Below are 23,066 nucleotides of genomic sequence, written 5' to 3'. Positions count from 1 at the left end.
AGGCCATGGAGGATGCTAATTACAAGAAGGGCACAAAGGAAGACCCAGGAAAGATTACAGTTCTTCTAGTCTAACCTTAGTCCTGAAGTTAGATTATCTTAGGTGTTACTGAAAGACATTTGAAGAACAAAGCTGGTATCAGATCATCGTGGGCTCATGAAGGAGAAGTCTTGCTTTAGTAATCTGATCTCCTAAGATAAGGTCACTTGCTTGGTAGATGAAAGAAAAGGCACAGCATGTAATCTTTCCAGAACATAGTATGGTTTTGGTACTGTCCCTCACAACATCTTTCTAGACAAATCAAGTTTTGAGATGCACAGCACACCCAGCCAATCAATACAGGTGATTCTTGCACTATATTTTGCATCAGTGCAGCTTCACCTTGAATACTGTGCGTATTCTGGGCTTCACAATATGAAAAGGATGTTAAGGTACTTGAAAGCATTCACTAAGGGCCATAAGCTGGTAGCAGGGCTGGGAGACATGAGGGCATTCAAGTTGCCCAGTCTAGAGAAGAGGCCCTCATTCTCTGCATCTCCCTGAGGAGGAGAAGCAGAGGGTGGTGCTGAGCTCTGCTCCTGGTCACTGGTGACAGGATAGGAGCAGCACAGAACTGTGCTGGGGGAAGAGCCAGAAAAGATTTATTTACTCTTAAGGTGGTCAAACACTGGAAACCATCCTAGACAGCTGGTGGATGACCCGCCTGTCAGTGTTCAAGAGTCATTATGAATCATGTTCTCAGTGATGTGCTTTAACTTTTAGTTAGCCCTAAATTGATCTGGCAGTTGGATTAGATGATCTCTCAAGGTCCCTTCCAATTGAACAATGCTATATTCCCGTGTAACTCTCAGTTTTCCTTTGGTGACCTGAATGGTCTGGATTTTGTAGACCATGACTTATCAACAGTGTGCTACACTGCCATTAAAGCAGCATTAAGTCAAGGAGAGAATAGTTGAGTAACTGGATTGGGAAAATCTGAGCTAAGAACTAGACATAGAGCTTATGATGCTTGTGAAGTACGTATTTCTTTGTGCTTCTAGGAAATTGCTTTCTCTCTGCCTTCCTATTCCGTTTTCCTCATATTTTCTGTTCTTCTTTATGTCTGTTCATATGGCAGGGTTTTCAGACCGGGAACTTGGTCTTGATATGTATAGGAACGCTCACTAGTACAACTTGTCCTGAACACAGCAGGGACTTTAGAGAATATAGTTGTTACACAAAATAATGACTGATTCTTTCATCTGAACAGGACTGTTCACAACTGTGTGGGAAGAGATGACAGAGCTACTGCCTCCAAGGAGAAGCTGGCTATTGGCTAGGAGAGGCTTCAGGGTGCAGTGGAAGGGAAATCACTCTCTGTTGCTAAGCTCCAAGTGAGAAAGGTCTGCATGTTCTGTTGAAGTTGATAGTTCAAGTTGGGAAATCTTGGTAGAAGCTTAGAAGCAGTTTTTTCAGTCAGATATCTGGACTGCTTTTGCAAATGTGAAATTCTGTCTTTATAATTTCTGAAAAAAGGTAATTTGCAATTATTCTTAGGGGGGCAAACTTAGCCAAGATATCTGCAGGATAAAAATGTCTTGCCAATTCATAGTGACTTTCACTGGAGACTCTCTGTATGTTTTGCTAACACGGATTAATATTCTAGAATATCTCCTGCAGCCTAGTATTTTTTTTTATCCTTGTTTTGCATGTGAGTTAATGGATGAAATTCTGGATGCATTGAAGGTGGTGGAAAAGGATCAGTAGGACCAACCTTTCATCTTTGAAGCTTGAAGTAATGTAACTAATAGCTCAGTTTACAGTTATACTATATTTTCTGATGTCTTGTGGAGTTAGTTGCTTTTTAGTTACTAAATGCTTTTTCCAGCTTGTTGAGTAATGTGTGTAATATGTTATTCCACCCCGGCAGTAAAGCAAGATAACTAGGTATTTTATCTTTAATTTGTGGCCAACTAACACTTGGTACGTCAGTTATCCTCAAAACGTCATCAAATCTAGCTCAGACTTAACTCCGAAGTGTGGCTTCTTACTCTTATCTAAATTAAGCCCGTAAGCTGTGTCAGATATGCACATAAATACAACAGTAAATAAATTAGAGCAGGGCGGTTATCATTCGAATTGCTCATACATCAATCGGTAGTGCTAAGACCAGCAAAAATGCTGTCTCAGGCTGGCAAATGTGCCACGTTTGCTGCCCACAGAGAAGTCTGTAGAGAGTTGGTGTGGCACCTTTGGGCCGCCAGCGAGGAGGCTCCGTAGGGAGGGTGTGTGGGAGTGAAGTGGAGAGAGTGATATTGCCTCAAGGGGATGCAGGGTGAGAAGCAGACAGTATAACAACTTCTGCAGACTTGTGAGCTTCAGAAAAACCTGCCAACACTGGAGTACAGAACATAATTTTAGGGCTGTTAACAAAAACTCCAGAAGATACTGGGCTGCAGAGCGCTTAGTTCAGAGGTAGGCTGACTTTAAAGTAAACAGAAGAGCAGATGGATTTTTTTTACCCAAGCTAGTGTGGGCTTTTGTAACAAAATAAACTATGATTTGATTACTTGCTGTTATCATTGCAAAACTATTTGATTTCAGAAGACGAGTCTCTGATGCACTTTCTATAGCCTTGCAACTGAAAACATTCCTGACTGGCTCTGATCATTGAGTTTGCTGAGCAAACCTTTACAACCACACTACTTCAAAAATGTAACTGTATGCACACAGACTTTGCTCAATTAATGATGACATCCAGTAAGTGATCGGGAACGTAAATATTTTATCATCCATCAGGAGAAGACAGCTTGGATGTCTAGGTCATATGTGTAGTGCTCAGATGATAGAAGGTTATGCTAAATTTTATTAAGAATTTCAGTGTTGTCTTTCTAGACTCCTGAGGATCTGTACATCAGTTCATTTTTTTGAAAAACATTAGGAGGTGAAGGGTATGTATGTGTGTTCAGAGAGGATTGTTTTGGTTTAACTTTTTTATGATATGCAGAATATACAAAAGAGTTTCTGATAACACTGACTCCCCTAGTTGTGTGTGTACGGCCTCAGATACTGAGTCCATATATGTTTACATGACATTGCTGCAGCTCCTGAGGAAAAAGAAAATGTATCAATGTGTCAAGGGACTTGCATTCTGGTTAGCTTTATAAAATGAAAGCTGAAGGATACCTGCTGCATTCTCTTTAACATTGACCTCGTTTTGTTTTTAGAAAGTCTCTGAAGTACTTGTCAGCAGAAGGGCCGGAGCTTTCAGGGCAAAATGGTTTCTTACTCAGTTACAGTGGTGACGGTACCATCTCCTTTAGGCTTTTCTCTCAGTAATGTAGGTAGAAGGCTCAGCAGTGCATTTGCTGTGTTAAGCAATCCTGAGATTGGTGAAAGAGCTCGAAGATGTCACGTTCTTCTGCTGTGACTGATGTTGAATATAAGGTGGTTCATTGTATGAAGCTGGGGAGTGTCAGCCAGGTCAGAGTTGAAGTGGTGATGGAGAAAACACCCCTATCAAAATGGTTGACTAGAGTTTGGAGAAAGTATGCGTTGCAGAGAATGCATACAAAGCAAGTTGAGGCAAGCTAGCCCTTTTGATATCATGCTCAAGGTCATCCGTGAACACAAATGTGATTTTGACAGCATAGCCGTTGCCTTTGGGTGAGAGCTTCTGGGAAGGATGTATCAGACCAATCAAGTGAACCTGCTCCCACTGTAACAGTATTTTTCTGGTGTTTCTTCACTTGAATAACCATTACAGGAAACACTGGTCTAGCATTGCATTCTGCATAGCAGAGGTTGTTTAGCTTTTTTATTTTACTTTTTGTGTCAGAATGACTGTTCTCTGCAGCTCCCTGCTGCAATCCGTGCTGTGTGACTGGTGCTAAAATCTCCCTAGAGGAGAGCCCACTGAAAAGCTGTGTTGATGGGAAGAGAAGACAGTTATCCTACCTGCCTTGCAAACTGTGCTGTGAAGGAATCTTTTTCTGAAGGGGCTTATCACCCTTCACTCAGTACAGCGGAAGCTCAGTTGCCATCAGCTTTCAGGTGATTAAGGCTAGATCAGACAAATTCCACTGCAAGTACTGAAATTTACCTTATTCCTTGTTAATAGGAATTCTGTTCTCTTGAAAAAAGGCATAGCTGATCATTAGAAAGAGAAAAGCATCTATTTTATTTGCGTGGCTCTGCCTCCTGCCTTCTGAATCATACAGCACCCTCACAGGCCATCACTTTCATGACAGTGGCTGAGCATAGAGAAGCAGAGAAGGAAGAAACTCCCAGAGTGTACAGAGTGGAAGACTAGGTCATCATAAAGCTTTTAGAAAGAGTGATGAATGAGGAGTGCTGAGAGCAGCAAGGAGCCAATGCATAGCTAGGGCTCAGAAGAAGGCAAACAGGATGTTTTGCTGAAGCTTGGAGGGGACTGTGCAGGGTTTCTTGCAGCACAAGAAGTCCTCTCAATGCTGCTGTCCTGAAAGCAAACCTAAAAGAATGAACCTGCTCTGGCAGCACACTGTAATAGGTGAGGAATGGATCATGAGTTCTCTTACTTTTATTCTGCTTCACTCAACAGAACTAGCAACAGATTGTCAAGGTTCCCTTGTTCCAGTTGATGTTTAAGTGGAACACAGTTCTAGGCTATAAAATTTTGAGTGTGCTTTTGATACATTCAAGGTTTCTGTGGTTTCCGGGTGAGGAAGGAGGAAAGGGTTGCTACACAGAGCAGTGACTGCAGCTTTGGTTTTAGCTTGAATGCTATTTAAACAACAGTAAAGCATGGTACAGACCTTTCTGCCCTTCCAGACATCCAAATAAAGTAGATGCTTTAAAAAACAATCTGGCTAATTTACTTGAAATCTGCAGTTTTGGCTGGAATATGTTTTAACAGTTCAAATAATAACTTTCTCTCCAGCACATGAAAAATCAGTTGTTTGAAAGACAAGTGATTCACAAGCCTTGCTCATGAAGAACGTTTATGATTTTTCAGTCTGATTTTGACACTCTACCAATATCACTGGTGATTTTTTTTCCTTCCGCTCATATAGAGATAGATTTTAGCATGTTGTATTTCATACAAGCAGTATTTTCATAGGGCAAAGTTGGATAGAAACATGAAATATAGGTGACTGTAGCTTGTGTAAGAGGATAAGGCTGTTCAAAGGGCTGTAAATCAAAGCCCAGTCTGTAAAGTGTGATGAAATAACCTGCTGCATGAGATCCAAGAATATGTAGCCTAGCATGGCTGGCTCTGCTGCAGACATAGTGTAATTTTCATGGGAGAAGTGAGTTTGTAGCATTCTCATTTGCACACATGCATGAAGCTCCCGCACACACACGTTCTTCCTCTCTTAGACGTATGGTAGAACAGCTGGAGTTGCTCTTAACTCTTCCATCATTCTACCCTCACAGAATCATAAAATCATTTAGGTTAGAAAAGACTTTGAAGATTGTTAAGTCTAACCATTCACCTAACACTACAAGTCTATTGCTAAACCATATCCCTAAGCACCACATCTCAAATACCTCCAGAGATGGTGGCTCCACCACCTCCCTGGGCAGCCCGTTCCAATGCCTGACCACCCTCTCCATAAAGAAATTCTTTCTGACCTCCAGACCAAACTTCCTTTGGCACAACTTGAAGCTATTGCTTTAGCTAAGCCTTTGAGAAAGTTTTTGAAAATGGCTACTATGCAAAATGCATTCCTAAAACTAGCAAACTTATAAAAATGGTTAAAGGAAAAAAGAAAAAACATAAAAAACCCACAACTATTATATTTGTGTCTCTGTTGTTGCATATAAGGCACTATATATAAAGTACTCAGCAAGTATCCTGTCATAGAGCTGAAGAGTGTATATTAAGATGTGCTGTGAGGACTAAATTCTCTAAGGAACTTTCTTCCCACCTCTCAGAAACATTCCCAAGATTTCCAACTATACATACATGCAAACACCTGTACGTGGGTCTTATACAGCTGTTTGTATCCCTGTCCTTTACTGCTACTTTGTTTACTGGAGGTTTTTCAGTGTGTTATAAGAGATAGATTAATAACACTTTGGAATTGATGCTTGTTTTCTTCTTCTGGCTATGTAATTGTAAATGGAGAATGTCCTACCTCTTGTTCTGCTTATTAACTGATGGCCGGAAAGGTTTATTTAGATTCTTTTTAATCAAGTGCTAACAACGTAAAGAGCTGAAACGCCTACCTTTTGCTCCTTCTAATCTAATCCGATGGCAGACAGAACAGAATCAGTCCCTGTTTGTGCAGGAAGGTTCATGAATTTCAAGGGAGCAGGAGAATGTGTCATATCCCATGTAGGAAAACTGGAGGAAGAATAGGTCATATACTGCAAAAAGTGGGAGCTTTTGCCAGCCCAAGTGAGAGTGAGCTGAGTCCGAGTGAAGAACAAAAGCAAAGTCTTCTGGCGTGAAGTTGTAAAGCAGAAATGGGAGCTAAGGGCAAATGAAATGGCCATTGCTGATTTTAAAGAAAAAAAAAAAAAAACCCAAAAAAAGCAAAAATGAGTCTTGTGAGAAAAGAGGAAAAACTTGGGAAAGTTTCTTAAGAACTATCATTTTTGGACCCGTAGGAGGAGGGAACAGTTTCAGCCAAAGAGTTTGATAGATAGGAGATAAAGTTAGGTGTTTCGTGCTCTGTTTAGCTTTTGAGATCTAAGCTATCTTTTACTGAAGTATTTCCAAACGTTCCTTGGCCACAAACATTTTTTTGTAATATTCCCAAGCTTATTGCCAGCTTTCTGACATGTTAGTTCTTACTGGAATCAGCAGTTGTTTTAAGGAAGTGATTGATTGAAGTGTTACATAGCTGGTACGACTTCCATTTCTCCAGCAGATTTTCTCATTGCAAGGCTTTAGTGAGGAGCGTAAGGAGGTCTTTTGTTCATTTATTTGTTTTTTTAATATCAAACTATGAACCTTTAAAGAAAAATTTGCTTGATGTCAAGAGTATCTTATTAAATATCCCCGGCATCCATATTCAAAGATATTGAATGATCAGTAATGTAGCAGTGGGGAACTGAAACTTTTACCATGTTAGACATGCTTCAGGTGTTAAAGCATTTTGTCTTTTAGGTGTATATCAGATCTGCATTGGAAACAGAGATTTATTAGGTAAGAGATTATTATTACAGGAAATAATTATTAATTATTATTACAGGAAAACAGCTAGGGCTTGCTGGGCTAAGGGAAAATCTTGCCTTTAAAGTCGAGTTGTCACATCTCTTTCCTAAACTAAGACAAATGAAAGAAGTTGGAAAGTGGCTGAAGAGTGCTGGCAGATACGCTCTTCTGAGTTCTTGTGGGACTCATTTCTTCCCAGAGGAAAGCTTGCGTCATGCAGGTGGTTCTCATCTGTACCTGTGCACAGATTTCCACGTTAGCCAGGAGCCATTACTGAAGTTGCTTTGAAAGCCCTTGGCCCAAGAAGTTAAGGAACGCCTGGACAATCCAGTGTGGCGGTTTGGCTGTAGGGTCAGGAATGACCAGCTGAGACATCAAAGCAAACACCTGGGAGGGGCACAGTAAAACTATGCTAGCCACTTCCAAAGTGATTACTCTCTAATAATGCAGGGAGGACAGATCAACAAGTTTTGGTGTGGTTAGCATAGGAAAAGGGTCAAAAGGTAAGTCTGCAAGGTGATAGTGCAGAGAAGTACAGCAGGGTTGAAGTGTGCCTTGAAAGAAGGAGGATAGTGGGAGTAAGAGCCAACAAAAGCAGTCCTATGATGTATAAGGTGAGAAATTCACCATAGCAGAGATGAGAGAGGATTGTTGTCTCAAGATCTGAGCGGTATCTGCTACAATAATCAAACATACTCTTGAAGGCCAAGAAAAAGTTTGGTACTATAGATAAAGAAAGAGGGTTGAAATGTCAATATGAAGAACAGAGATGTAAAAAATCTGGAGTGATACGGAGAAGGATCAAACCAAAGACAACATCTTTCCTTAGCTGAGAACCATACTGGTGGTGGTCACAGGGTCACAGAAGCACAGCAGCATTGGATAGCTGAAACACTGCTCAGTAGTTCATTGTCACCAATGTCAGGTTCTGAGGAGGAGTGCATTGCTCATGGAGGCAGTCTACAGGCTCTGTGCTGGTGTCTGCTCACTAAGTACTAGCACATTCTGTGCTCAGGAGCTGCAAAATTGTTAACACAAGTTAACTATAATGATACAAATGCTAGGAAGGACTATCTGTAATGTGGAGAATCCTACATTCCAACTAAGCTGCCTCAGTTGGCCCAGTTTCAAGCAGACATTCAAGATTTTGATCTTGACTTGTTAGCAGTTGTCCCTGCGTAGTTCAAACTGAAATTACCCTCTTTGTTTTCTTTTCTAGCACACCACGTATGCTAGTATAACACAGTAATGTTTTGCATTATAAGATTCTACTGCACCATGTAGTTCACAAGGTCTTTTGATTTTCTTGTGTTTAATAGGAGATAGCCCGTTATCTCCGACCTGGAACTCTGCGTGCTGTCTTTGGGAAGAACAAGATTCAGAATGCTGTCCACTGCACAGATCTACCAGAAGATGGACTTCTGGAGGTAAGACTTGTTAGATAAACATATGCTTTTATATCGTAGGAAATTTAAGGTGAAAAACAGCACTTGACACTATTTTAAGCTGTTGAAGTGTTTTATTTGTAGAGTAGCTTTGCTGGATTCCAGTGATCACTGAGAAGCAAAAGCAAAAAGTTTATAAAGAGCAATAAACTCATTTAATTCAGATACTGTAAAAACTTGATCTGTGCACTTTTCTTGAACACAAAGTATGCTAGAATACTTAGTGAAATGAAAATTGAGTCTTTTGTTTGGCTGAATGTATCTTTTGAACTGGACACCAACATCTAGCAGTGCTTCTGCAAGGACACCTTCATGGCCTCTGCTTGAATGGCCACTATAACACCCAGTCTAGTATGTCCCAGCAGAGAGCTTGTGACAGGCTTGCAATGTTTCAGGCACTAAAGGTTCAAATTCTTCACATAGGTACCAGCTTTATTGATACATGGGCATAATTATGCATATCATATGGGATTTACCATGTTTTATAGTAACTTACTAAGAGTTTGGCTTTGTATGCTTTCATTAAGTCCAATAAAATGGAAAAAAGTGAATTAAAGGAATTTGTAAAGGCAGAACAAGCTCAGCCACCTAATGCCATGCCCAAAAATGAGGTCTGGACAAGAGATGTTGAAGTAGTGTGTCAGTGTATCTTGGATGGATCTTTTTATCAATGCATGCGTTTCTTCAGTGTGTACATAGCTTCTACTGTACTTTCTACAAGCATTTATGAGTGGTTTGCTGTCAAACTATAGCAACATGATGAAGCAGTGAGAGTTCTCCTAGCTTGGATAACTTTATATGGCCAAAAGTGTTTTCATTGAGGGAGGAAGAGCAGCTAACTGCGTCATGATCTCCCAGTGTGAGGTAAAATTAGATGTGTGGGTTAAAAGTGCTGTTTGACAGGAAATTGCATCTAACTTAAAAAATAGTATAGTGTTAATTGAAAATTGCAGCCAACATCAACAAAGTCACAGCTTTTTAAACCATTTCCAAGCTGCCACTGAAAGTTGGCAACTTCTAATTTCTGTGCAATGGGTCTGGATTTAAACAAGCAAGCAGGTATTTGTCATCATGTGCCTAAGATCTATCAGTTATTTCTTTTAAATGGCAGTAGAAAAAAAGACGTAATCCACAAGAAAGAAGAGAATCTCACCAACACTGATACAGCATTTAGTACTTCAGCAGAATTCTCTCTTTCATATTCACTGTTGGTCTTGTGTATGATGGTGCAGAGCAACTATAACTCCATTTTGCTGATGGTTTAAATTGAGTTTACAGCTAATATAGGCTTAATTGTATACAGAATGTGGTTCTTCATGTTTCTAGTTTCTTCTATATAGTCGAGGCTAAAGCAGCAGTTGTAAAGGACATCAGTTGAGTGCTTAAATTTGGTTGACAAATGAGCATTATATGGAAGCCTTTTACTGTCAGAACTGTACTTTATGGTGTTTCCTCAGATCTTGTTTTTTGTGTTTTGTAAGAAATGGAGGTGTCTGAAAACGTAGGTAAGCATCTGGATTTGTTTAAGCTTGTCACGAATTATGAAAAATAAATGATCCAGTGTGCTCAGAGGTGATTCTTGGGGAAAAAACTTCTTCTATAAGCTTTTTGTACTTAAAATCAGTCACGGAGGTCTCGCTTGGCAAGCAGAAGCCAGGCTTTCCCCTTGCCCATCCCCATTAACTGTAATGGTGCTGTATGTCCTGGGCAAAATGATGCTGTGGCATGGAAGACAACTACAGAAGAAAACTTCAGCCAAAGGCACCAGGCCAGGCTAACATTTACAGGAAATACGCTGTTTTCAATGAATGGTGGAGAATATTTTCATTCTGTAATGAATAACTGAATATTTTAATATATTGAACTGAACAGAGTGATTAGCCTCAGAGGGGGAGAACCCAGAAATAGATAAAACACTTGTAGAGGAGAATGAGCTTGGCAGTCTTACCTTGGCTCCCTGGCCAAATGTAGCAGTGGGGGTTTGCTTCTTTCAGTGTAGTTTGTGTGCATTTGTTATGTCTGTGTCCTGGAAGATGTAACTGTTACTGAGATGTTAATGCTGCTGTTCTGATAAAAACTTTACAGTATCCTTGTAGGACAGCTGATTAGTAGAGGGGGAGATTGGAGTAAACGTACTGCTGTTACTTCTTTGACTGAAATGGCAGAAAGAAATCCATCCTACTAGGTGTACAGTACAAAGATGAACAAACCTTTTAAAAATCCCAAAGGAAAGCATATAATCGCTAGCATTTCTTCAGGTGGCATTGTTTTTTTGTACCAGATTACTACTCTGTTACAGCTATCATCCAGTGTAGTTCAAAACCCCAGACTACACGCAAATCATTGCACTCCTTTTTGCTGTTTTAAAAGGTAAATTTGGCAACCTGAAGTCAGGCACAAGAGCTAGGAATTTCAGAGTTTCATTTTTAACTCTGGTGCTGATTATATGTGAGTTTGGCCAAACCTCTTTTCAAATTTTGGCATGAAACTATTTGAATCTCCTATTCTGTATGTAGATGTTCTGACTTAGTATTCCGTTTTGGAGGAGGCAAAAATAAGTGCAACTAGTTTTAGAAAGCAAATTGCAGAATCATTATTGCAAATAATGACATTAAGTTGTTAAAACCTCTTTTTTCTCTGTCTCCTACCACATACACCTTCTATATTCTATTTTAATTTGCAGAACAGGAAATGGTGTAATTTCTCTTCTGAATCCTGTCAGGTTTTGCACCACCCCTAAACCCGATAAGTATTTTTGGAAAGAGGATGCTGTGGTGTAATCTTTCCGAAACTCTTGGTCAGCCAGAGAGGAGGGCCTTACCCAACTGTTGCAGCCCCAAAAGCAGACGGAGTCAGTCTGATAGGCAGTGAATAATAGTGTTTGCTACATTTGTTTCAGAGCTTCTGTGCAACCTTGACCATGTTTTATGGCTGAATCACCGTTTTCCAGATGCTCCCATTTCCAGTACTGCCTCGCCTTACAGGCTGAAGGGCCTGCAGAGTGGATTTTCCTCAACTCTGAGCTTGCAGAGAGCCCTGTGGGTTTGTACAAAGAGCTAGCCAGCACACAGAGTACTTACACTGCTAATGTTAATGCAGTGTTTTGGGGGTCCCTGCCACAATCCAGACTCCGTTGTGGTCACGTGTTCTGTGCACACGTCCACAGGATCAGCATTGCCCATAGGAGCTTGAGGGCAAAATGGTCAAAAGGGACTGCTGCTCTTGCTGCTTTGTCGCTGGGAAGGTGAAGAGGTTGATGTGTGTATGTTAATTCTTCTGGGAACTTCTGATCTTCCAGAACAAAATGGGTATGGAAAGGGGAGATGCCTGGCTAACTCACTATCCTGTTGTGTACCTGAAGTGCATGGCATTTATTAAAGCACAATAAAGATGCATTCCTGTGTAGAAGGGAACATACCAGTGCTTTCTTGAGGACTCAGGTATCCTCAGTGCCAGATACTGCATATTTTAATATTTTCCCACCACCCTATGCAGTTTTTATCAACCATGGCTGAAGATGTAGCTGAGGTTTTAAAGGTGCTTATAGTGCTGGCTGATTGCCCATAAATGGAGTGATGTCCTTTAACTGTTCAGGGAGGTGCGAGAGGTACCTGAAGATCAGATGCTTTCTGATGTTAAGTCAGATTCTTTATGTCCTTGGTGGTTCATATACTCAGTGGTTAGTAGAAAGGGAAGGCAGTGAACTTTCTCCCCAGAATCATGATCAAGAAAGGCACATGCTTGGGGAGGAAAGGGAGCAGCACTCTCAGGAACAAGGGCTGATTAACTAAGGAAGGGTCAGCTTACCTGCGTAGTTTTAGAACACTATATGTAATTAATGTAGTGCAGTAGTTTTCCAGTGTTTTCTGTTGGTCCTCTTTTCCATGGACCTGGAAAAAGGAACATTCACTTTTTAATCTAAAAAACAAACAAACAAACAAGCCAAACCCTAAAAATCAAACACCAGCACTTGCTCCCACTAGTTTGACCCTTAAGTCCTATCTTTGTTCTACGTTCTACTCCACGTTTTGGGCAGTGACTGAAACATATCAGAGAGTTAATGAATAACTTGCTTGGGCTCCGCAGATGAGGAATGATGCAGTGAGTCTAAAATACAACTGGCCATGTGGAAAAACCAGTGTATTTTCAGTTGTAAAGCTCTAGCAGCTAATGTTTTTATTAGTATGCTGATACAGGAGGAGTGAGCCCTGAAGCCACTTAGATGAGCACTTTGACTTACTGGGCCAGGCACTTTTTTATTGATTTCATGTACTTGTGTGTCCTTGTATCAGTACAAAATGTATTGTCGTAAGTGACAACATATAGACGCAAATAGCTCAGCACAGTCTGTATTCACAGCTCTCCTGTAAATCTTCCATTTGAATGGGCAGAGGAGAGAAAGGAGGAAGTAAGGAAAAAAATCTGTGAGACGTGGGGTATTTATGAAATGTTGGCGTTTCACAGGTAATGGCTAAAACCTCAATTTCTTTATTTTTCGGGTGAACTGATAATGTTGCTTAGGATATTCATTCAGAGCAGGCGTTTGTATTTGTTTTCCATATGCAAAGCAGGTGCCAGTCTACATCTTGGCGGTTTTTTTCTGTTTTAAACACCAGGCACTATTTCAACCATTCAGACAGTTACAGTGCTCACCTGGATTCACATTTTTTTCTGAATCTGAGCAATACACCAGAGACAGTGTTGCATCTGTTTCTTTCATGTGCATGCAGTGAAAAGGTTGCTCTGGCTCCACTCACCGTCTTGGACCTGAGAATCATTTCTGGTAAAAAGTGCTGTTGAAATAGGTGTGTTGGCAAACTATCAGATCCAATGAATCAGCATCCCCTGGACAAACAAGGTTCCTTGAAATTAGTTAATCCTGGTCTGTGTTTAGTTGAAGTACTCTGGAACGTGTTGTGGCTACCGGGCTTCACAATTGATGTGCCCCCTTACAGAATGAAAGAAAATTAAAAATCAGTCTGTGAAAATCTCACATTGCTGAAGTACAATGAGTACAACTTTCCACAGGAGGTGGTGCTGTGTGCACACCTCAGTTCCTTGCAGCTCCACCAAGCAGAACACCTTGCAGATTATGCAGGAATCCACTCATCTGCAGCCATTAAAAATCTGCTATCCTAAACCTGCAGTTGTTACAAAACAAGTATTTCTGGGTTTTATCATGCTCTGCCTGTAAATTTTTACCCATACCATGCAGTTCAAGGTATTTTTGTGAGTGGTTCCTTAAGGGCATTTGCACTGTAGCCAGACACTAGGGAGTATAGGTTATTCCTATGTGGGCTGTCTGAAAGGTCTCTCCACTGAGGTGCAACCTGCCATGTCCAGGCTGTCCCCACAAGCTCTGTGTTCCCATGTCATGGTGTTTGGGTAGGGTCGGTCTCCTGCAGCTTCTTTGCATTAATGAAGAATGCCTAATAGGCATGTGTATCTATGTGTACATGTAGAGGATGGTGCCATAAGTGAGATAAACAACAAAATGATTCAAAACAGAGCCATAAAATCACCAAGCTTGGAAAAGACCTCCAAGATCATTTAGTCCAGCTGTCCACCTGCCACCAATACTTCCCCACTAAACCAAGTCCTGTAGTGTGTGAGTTCTGGGTGGGATAACCTTGTTTTTGCTGAGGGAGATATGTTATTAGATGACTAATTCTTCTAGTGGACGATAACACGGCATTTGCTGTGGGAGTGTGTGTCTTCTAGGCTATGTATGAAACAGTAGAGCGGACAGAGGTGTCAAGCCAGTTTTTATGGAGAATGTGCCAGCTTTCTTCTTGGCCTTGTGCCTGCATCTGTGGATGCTCTTTCCACTGACTCCTCTTGGAGGATGTGCATGTTTCCGTGTGGCTGCCAGTTGCCATCAGGCACTTCCTTCGGGGGACTGTGGAGGCAGATGGGTCAGCTTCTAGTGTCACAGGCAGCCTTCCAGCCAGGCAGTAGTGAGAACCTCCTCTGGGATCATCTGCTGGCCTTCTCCCTTGCCTCTGAGCTATTTGTGGCTTCTGCAGATACGACAATAACCTTTTAGATGGGGTGGTTTTGCTGTTATCAGGAAGAATGGGATGTGTTTGTCTTCTGAGAGATGATTTTTGGTTGGTTGGTTGATTGGTTGATGGTTTCTTTTTGAATAGGCTACTCAGAGAAGCTGTGGGTGCCCCACTGCTGGAGCATTCAAGGCCAGCTTGGATGGGATGGGGCCCTGGGCAGCCGGAGCTGGTGAATGGCAGCTCTAACCATGGCAGGGGCTAGAACCAGGTGGGCTTTGAGGTCCTTTGCAACCTACAATTCTATTATTCTGTGCCATAGTGGTGTGATGTTTTCCCCCATTACTTTAAATGTTGGCTGTGCAGGTAGTCTGTACTGCTGGAAGCTCTTTCTCCTGGCTTGCTGTTTCTAAACACACACGTGGTATCCGCCAGCTGTACAAACTACTGGCAGAGACCTGCAGAACAGACTTGCCCACGTTCTGAAACTAGGAAGTTCAGCTGGCTGAATCCAGCCTCAGGACAGTGGGAGGCAATGACAGACAATAAGCAGTGACAAGATGGGCCAGTTCACAGCTGTGCTTAGTCCGTACCAGTGCTGTGGGTGATGCAAACCAGTATTGCTTTCCTTAGGCTCTGTGTTAATTAAATGCTCTGTCTGGTTAAGAGCTGGCCATGGGTTTTGATGCGGCATGCATTCCACCTGCTAGAAGCCAGCTGTACCTTGGTCTGGTGTTCCAAGCAGTGCCATGAGAAGCACGCCTTGTTCCTGCTTTCCCTTTGCATTTATTTGAGGAGGTCAAGGAGGAGCAAGCTGATCTCATGTGCTATTCAGAGTGAATGAGAAGACACTCACCTTGCAGCAGGGAGACATGATAAATGCTTCCCATAACCATTTCCATCAGAACGGAGTCCTGTTACAGGAGCACTCTTGCTCCCTGCCAACCTGCCTTTTTTCTGCTTGCTTCTTTCCTTCCTCCTCACTGCCACTATCTCTACGTGTGGGTGTGCTGCAGGGTGGAAATGCTGTTGTACCAACCGCGAGCTGATCGCTGCCTTTAGGTTGTAACACAGCGGTTTAGGACAGAAGACACTGGAGGGATGAAGTTCTGTTAAACTCATCTTTTGGTGCACCAAGGTATAGTCCAAACGGTTTAATACAGCATGTCAATGAGTAACTCTCAGAGGCGTCAATGTGCTTAGTGTGGAATTCGTGTGTGTCACATTCTGAACAAAGGTCTCCTGTATTGCTTGTTACCGATTAACTTGTCTGGCATTATGCAAGCTGCCCCTACCAGCTGAGAACTAACTCTCTCCATTCACAGGGCAGCGTGTCTTGTAAAACATTACACAGCAGAAGTGCATAGCATGGCAATGAACCTTTCACTGAGGGCATTTCAGCTGTACAGTATTTCCCTCGGGAGCCTTTAAAATATTAATAAAGCAGCCATTGTTTCACTCAGTCATACGGCAATTTTGCAATGAAGCCTTTTATTAGGGGCTCACACTGAGCTGCATAATCCATGGTAAGGTGCTTTTAATCATCTGCAGTGAACAGAAATGAAAAATATGAAGGTTTGGTTGTTGTTTCTTTTTTTGCAAGTTTTCATCAAAGCAATAGTTTTTTCTGGCCGCAGTTGGAAATTTTAGTCTCTCTGCTCTATAGTGAGTATTGTCAGGTAATGCTTATTATGATTCCGAGTGCTTCTCTGTTTTAACTTCTTGACACTTTTTATCCAACAGCCACAGGAACAGGGCAGAAAGAACCTGGAGTGTAGGAAAACTTCTTCTCATTTGGTGATGGTTTTGCATATCAGAGAATGTTAGCACTGGAATTCTGCCTCCAAACATTTCCCCAGGCTGTATATACAGTTGTACAGCAAATTAAGCTTTTTCCATAGGCTTATAGAATCAAAGAATGAGGAAAGATCTCTAAAATCATGTAGTCCAACCATTGACCCATCACCACCATGCCCACTAGATCATTATATGAAGAGAAAGTGTAAAATAACAGTAGATGGATTTTGAACACGTTGTTGATGATCGATTTTTTCTTTCTTTCTTTCTTTCTTTCTTTTAAATGATGATACTGGGTCACTTGCAGCCTAATTTTGAACATCAGTTGTATAATTACTGTGCTTGTGGGCTAGACAGGCAAACTAAATTAGAACCTTGTTTAAACAGAGTAGTGAAATAGTTCAGCCCTTGTACTTCCTCTTGAGGGTGAGATGCAAGGTTTGGTTCCTCCTCGTTCTGCCAGGTCGGAGCTCTCTGAGTGCTGGAGAGGAGCAGCCAGTGAGTGTCAATCAAGCAGCTCTTTGAGTCTCACCTTCTCCTGGTAACTTGTGTGTGCTTGGCTTTTGGCACCTGTCCACGTTGCGCTGAGCAAGGTCATTTTGTGGAGGGGAGGTCAAGGCAGAGAGAAGGCACGATGCTTCTTTGAAACTCATCTGAGGCCCACTGTGTGGTTTTTACTCAACTGCTACCTTTGTTCCCTCATTTTGAGCCCAAAATCCCCAGCACTGCTTCCTCTTGCCCTCCATGTTCCTCCACTTGAAACACAACAGCAATTAAGCTGCAACTCAATGGCTCTTTGGCAGACTAAAGCGAGAACAGAAAAAACCTTGCCTTCTACAGCAAAAGCAGTAAGTGGGTTTTGTTATGTAGAAGCTCAGAATCTCCTTTTATTTCTTAAGCACAGAGTCCTTCACCTTTTCTTCTTGTAATAGTAGCGCTGTTTTCCTGTGGCACATGGCTGTGCGTTGCAAATATATTTTAACATGAATTCCTATTCCTGACCTCAACTAGCTGCGCCTCCCAGCTTTGCCTCAGAGGTTAGATAGGCAAATGATCAGCTGCATTTGTGCTTTCTGTATTGGGTTAACCCCTTTTTTTGTCAGTGACTGACCACTGTATACCATCTGTAATTGAGAAAAGAATTGAAGTCATTCATCATTCAACACATGTATGTGTTGAAAATCATGTTGAAGCATGGAGGGTAGGGAACAAAGCCAGACTTGTGTTAATCTGGACGGAAGACTGGAGTGCAAACATGGTTTTTCTATCTAGCGTAGATGCTAACAACATGGACAATCTTAAGAGTTATCAATCTCTATAAACCAATTCTTCTTGCACAGTTAATAATAACCAATTTTTCAAAGTGTAGTGTCATACTAGTACTGATTTTGTGTTCTGTTATGGTAATACTGAGGGCTCAGGCCCTGAGTGATAATCCTGTGCTGGCAGCTGTGCAAATAGAGAGCAGAATGAACAAAATGGTGGTGATCACCTATAAGGATACTGGCTGTTGTCACGGGCTCCTTGAAGTCACCAGCCAGAGTGAAATTCTCCCTCTTCCTCTTCAAATCTTAAGTGCATTGACATATAGATGGGGAGTGACCTGTCTACAAGTGTATCTCATGGTTATGTGGGCAAGTTTCTCTGTGTTGACCTCAGTGGCATTTATTGCTGTTCTGTTGGGGAGGGACACTGTGTTGGGAATATCTGATCACAGTCCAGGAACTGAGGGCTTCCTGTGGCAGTTATCACATAGATTTCAGCTGTTGAACAGGAGCATGGTCATCCATGTGCCAGGAGCCTGGTCCTGATGTGGCAGCTCAGGGCTCAGCCCGTGGCAAGAGTGCTGTAACCAGTGAGGATTGCTGAGACTTAAAAAGAGCTCTTGGGCTCCCAACGCTGACCTGTCTCAGAGGAGAACGGAGCTTTCCACATCTACTGACGTTACATAGAAGGTGGGTTTTTTTTGGGTGCTGCGCTGTCAACACAGAGCTACGGTCTGCACAGGAGTTATGACGGTGCCCGGGAGACCACTGCTTGTGGACTGCATGGTGTTTCTGTTTTGTTGTTATTTTGCAGCATGTTATGTTACTGTCTTATGTGTCATAACATTTGTCCTGCTGCCAGGGGCATCCTGTTAGGTCCCCTGGCCAAATGCAAAGCATCTGTGTTGCTCGGAAAGAGCTTAAATGGGTGGCTGCTTTTATTCATTATTCCACTTACGTGCTTGTTGCTTTACACATTCTTGTCCTCTCTTTGTGATAACTTCCACCCTATTTGCATTAATCAGAAGAACTGTGACTTTCCATACTCTGAGAGTAGGCTGGAGAGCCATAACTCACTGTTGGCAAGAAGCCCCAGTGGCGCCTGTGGCTTGTGAGAACACATCCACACCCAGCTTTACTGAGAAATCTCAGGTGCTTTTTCAGGGTTGCAACTTGCACCGACACCTGTGATGCTGGGCCTTGTGTATTGTCTGCACCTGAGCTGCCTGGCTCTGGGGCATTGTAGGCACACTGGGGGCTGTTTTGTCTGGGGAAGAGGAGGTTGAGAGGAGACCTTACTGTTCTCTTCCAATACCTGAAAGGTGATTGCAGTGAGAGTGGGGTTGGCCTCTTCTCACTGGTGACAGGACGAGGGGAAATGGCCTCAAGTTGTGCCACAGTAAGTTTAGATTGGATATTAGGAATAACTTCTTTATAGAAAGTGTTGTTAAGCACTGGAATAGGCTCCCCAGGGAGGTGGTTGAGTCACCATCCCTGAGTGTGTTTAAAACTCGTTTGGATGTGGTGCTCAGGACATGACTTAGTGGAGAGTTGTTAGAGTTAGGGTAGTATGTTGTGGTTGGACTTGATGATCTTTAAGGTCTTTTCCAACCTGAACAATTCTATGATTCTGTGATGCACAAGAGTCTCCACCTTTACAGCAGGCAAGTGACCCTACTGATGTGTATGATGCATAGAGGCAGTGGTTCTGGGGACTCAGTGAGTTACCTTGGATCCTTGTGAAAGCAGTGCTTGCTGTCATGTTTTTATTTTGCTTGTTTTCTTGTGCTGCTACATAGTAAATAGCATAAAACTCACTTTCTTTGTATTTTGGTTGTGGTCTTGTAGTGATTCTTTTACATCCTGTTTAAAGTCCAGATTTCTCTAATGTACAGTAAAATTTCAAAACGTGTATCTCCCATTGCCCTTTCACCATATTTTCTGAATTGATCATAACCATACATGATGTTTGAGGTGGCTGTTTTCAGCACACAGCATAAAGCAGGATATGCACTATGTTATTCAGTAGTCTTTCTTTATTAAAACCTTTCCTTACAAAGGTGTGGGGATTTTTTTGTGTGCACAGGGTCTTTTTTCCCAGCTGTACTTTAGACATTAATTTGGACACTTGAAACCCGTGTGTCCAGTCTCAGTCAGCCTGAGGAGCCTTATTTCTTACAGTGCTGGATGCCTTAGAGAGAGACAAGAATGATTAACTTTCAGTTTAAACACACTTGCTAGGATTAAATTCTCTTCAGGTGTGTATGTGAAAATAATTCTGTATGGTCAGTGAATTAGATGCTCTTCTTTGACAACAGTTTTCATTTCTACACTGCTTTTGCCTGGAAAGATGGTAGGAATCTACGTGTTTTGGGTGTGTTAACCTAACAATTTAGTGACGTGCTGAGTGAAGTGTGGCTTAAAGGCATTTTAGGCATTAGCAAATCATAGAATTACAGATGGTTGGGTTGGAAGGGACCTCACAGCCCACCCAGTTCCAACCCTGTTGCTGTGGGCAGGGCTGGCAGCCCTGCCACCTGCCAGCTCAGGACCTAATCCAACCTGGCCTTGAGTGCCTGCAGGCATGCACTAAAGGCTCCAAGTTCATGTTGATGTTCAAAACAAAATTAATGAACAAAAAGATCTTTGTTTCCTACTAGTGACCTCAAGGTGAGATGACCTATAAAAATTATAAGACTTCAGTGTTTTGGGAGAGTGGTACTTGTTAGTGATGCTATAAATTAAGGTTAGCAAACATCCCCCTGGATCATGTTGCTAGATACCTGCACTGAGTCAAGAAGGTGCAGTTTCACAGGGATTTCATGGAGAAGGTACTGATGAGTGTCTGGCTGCTTGAAAGGCACTGAGATGACTGATGGCTCAAAATTAATACAGGGATGAAAGCTTTCCATCTCACGGCTGCCAGTTCTGATTTGGCAGTGATGAAGAAGGACTGGAACTGCTGGCATGTTTTGAATGATGGATGTGAATTGAATCTGTGATCTCAGCGTGTTTTTTACTGATGTGTCTCCTCATCATTCTAATACTACTTGTCCAGAACTGCCAGCCCAAGGGTCAGTATGAATGGACCATGACTGCTAAGGTACTCTTTAATTGCCAGGATTTTTCTCTATGGCAAGACATAATGATTGCTGCATGTCTCACAATGCTGTGAGACGTGTTCAATGTGTGCCTTGCTTTGTCTCTATGGCAAATCATAGGATACCCTGAGCTGGGAGGGACAGAGAGGAAAGCAGAAGAACAGCTCATGTCATCTGCCTGGACTTGTGCGTTTGATACAGTGCTGCACAACATCTTTGTCTCTGAATTGAAGAAAGATGAATCTGATGCATGGGCCACAAAGTAGATAAGAAATTGGTTGGTTGGCTGCACGAAGAGTGTGGTGAACAGCTCAGTGTCCAGAGGGAGAGTGATGTGCCTCAGGAGTCGATGGAGGGACCAGAGCTGTTTAACAACTTTGTTGGCAGCACAGGCAAGGGTACTGAGCACACCCTCAGCAAGTTTGCAAGTGACAGCAAGCGGAGTGGTGCAGTTGATGTGTTGGAGGGAAGGGATGCCATCCAGAGGCAGGCTTGCAAGGTGGGCCTGTGAGAACCTAATGAGGTTCACCAAGGCCAAGTTGTGAGGTCCTGCTCCCATCCCAGAGGAGAGATGTGAAGATGATCAAGGGGCTGGAGCATCCGTTCTTTGAATACAGACTGAGGGAGCTGTGCTGTTCTCCTTTTTTAGTGGGGAGACTTGGTGGCCTTCCAGTACCCAAAGGGGGCTGCAGGAAAGATGAAGAAGCACTCTTTGTCAGGGATTGTAGTGATAGGACAAGGAGTAACATTTTTAAACTAAAAGAGGGCGGGATTTTATTAGACATAAGGAAGACATTTTTTACTTGGTGGTGAGTCCCCGCCACAGCTGCCCAGAGAAGCTGTGGATGCCCATCCCTGGAGGTGTTCAAGGCCAGGTTGGATGGGGCTCTGAGCAGCCTGAGCTGGTGGGTGGCAGCCCTGCCTGCACTAGGGTGTTAGAACCACACAGTCTTTGAGGTCGCTTCCAACCCAAACCATTCTGCCATTCCATGTCATCATTGGGCCAACACCTTTCTTCAGCACTGTTTTTTGCTTTGTTTACTGAGTAAAAATAGTAAATGGTAGGTGTCTGTACCACTTACGCTAGAATTCTTCAGGATATTTTGTGACCGCACTGGGTCCTGGGTTATTACCAAGATCTGCTACTCTCCCTTGGATGCCTCATTTGATTTCTTTCCTTTTTTCTTTTTTTCCTGATTTTGCCTGTCTCTCCATGCTCCGTGCACACGTTGTTCAAATGATAATTACTTGTGCTCTGCCATGGCATTAGACTGGAATTCATTATCGCCATCCTTATTAACTACTGAAACTTTGCGGTAACATTTGGAAGCTTCCAGCGGGAGCAGCCGACCCCATCAGAGTGAGTTGTGCAAGATGTGTTTGTGATGGAAGCAAATCTTCAGGGAACTGAAGCAGCTCTCAGCTCCTCCCGGCTGAAGCAGTTTGTAAGGTCAGAGCCAGAAAGTCGCGGTTATTCATCCCTGTTATTACTTCCTGAACGTTATTGTTATTAGTCCCTGAGCAGGAACTGGAGCGGGCATAGCGGCATGCTGTAAAGCAGGTAGATGGTTTCTGGGATTTGCAAGGAGAGTGCTGATCTTAAATTTAATCCTCTTCCATCCCTGGGAAAGAATGAGCACGCCTGAATATCAGCACTCTTTGAAGGTCAGGAGATGGAGTCAGTTGGTTTCTGACCCCTCCCTGGTGTGTGCAGAGGTGAATTCCCCTACCACCTCTTCATCTGTGTGTGGTTCATAGGAGCTGACCTTGCCTTGGGTCAAACGTAAGGTGTGCTGAGAGGCTTTATATACGCACGGCTGCTTTTCCTGTGGTTTATGCTGTTTGGACTCTGGTAATGAGAGTGGCTGTATTTCCTGCAATGTCGGGCATTGTGGAAAGCCTGACCCTGGCCGGAGCTCCGTATGGGTACCTCCCAGCCCTGGCTCCCCTTGGGAGATGGCGTGGTGCTTCTAGAGCTGGGCTCTTGGAGCTGTGACCTGTGACTGGGAGGGCATCCCTTGTCTCTTGGTGGTACTGAAGTCTTTGGCCTTGGTTCTCATCTCTGCAAAGCGCCACATGCTTTGTCATGTGAGCGGGACAGCTGTTACCCTGCTGCCTGGAGCTTCTCCCAAGGGTGAGGCTCTTGGGGTGAAGAGCCTTCCGTGTACCACAGCCATCTCAGACGCTAATAGGTTTTAATGGGCACTGGGAGGTGGCTGACCCACATCATAATTATATACGAAGAGAACACAGTGGCCCTCATTTTCACGTTATACAATGCATAACTGCTGTGCTTGTTCTCATGTCACCTGTAGGTCATAAGTAAGCTG

At 42.7% G+C, this 23,066-nt stretch overlaps 1 protein-coding gene across 2 annotated transcripts in view; it reads left to right on the top strand.

Annotated features, from left to right (window-relative positions):
• The window catches only part of NME7 (NME/NM23 family member 7), a 91,895-nt gene that overhangs the window by 66,485 nt on the left and 2,344 nt on the right, over positions 1-23,066 (top strand). For both annotated transcript variants that reach the window (XM_042866665.1, XM_042866666.1), the window contains exon 11: positions 8,446-8,553. In XM_042866665.1, coding sequence (XP_042722599.1) covers positions 8,446-8,553 — 108 coding nt within the window. The remainder of the gene's footprint in view (positions 1-8,445; positions 8,554-23,066) is intronic.

The sequence above is a fragment of the Lagopus leucura genome, unplaced genomic scaffold, assembly GCF_019238085.1.
Source record: "Lagopus leucura isolate 7727_CA_CO unplaced genomic scaffold, USGS_WTPT01 Super-Scaffold_100001, whole genome shotgun sequence".
Taxonomy (NCBI): Eukaryota; Metazoa; Chordata; class Aves; order Galliformes; family Phasianidae; genus Lagopus; species Lagopus leucura.
Note: the sequence above shows the minus strand (reverse complement) of the source record. Positions and strands in the feature narration are given on the sequence as shown.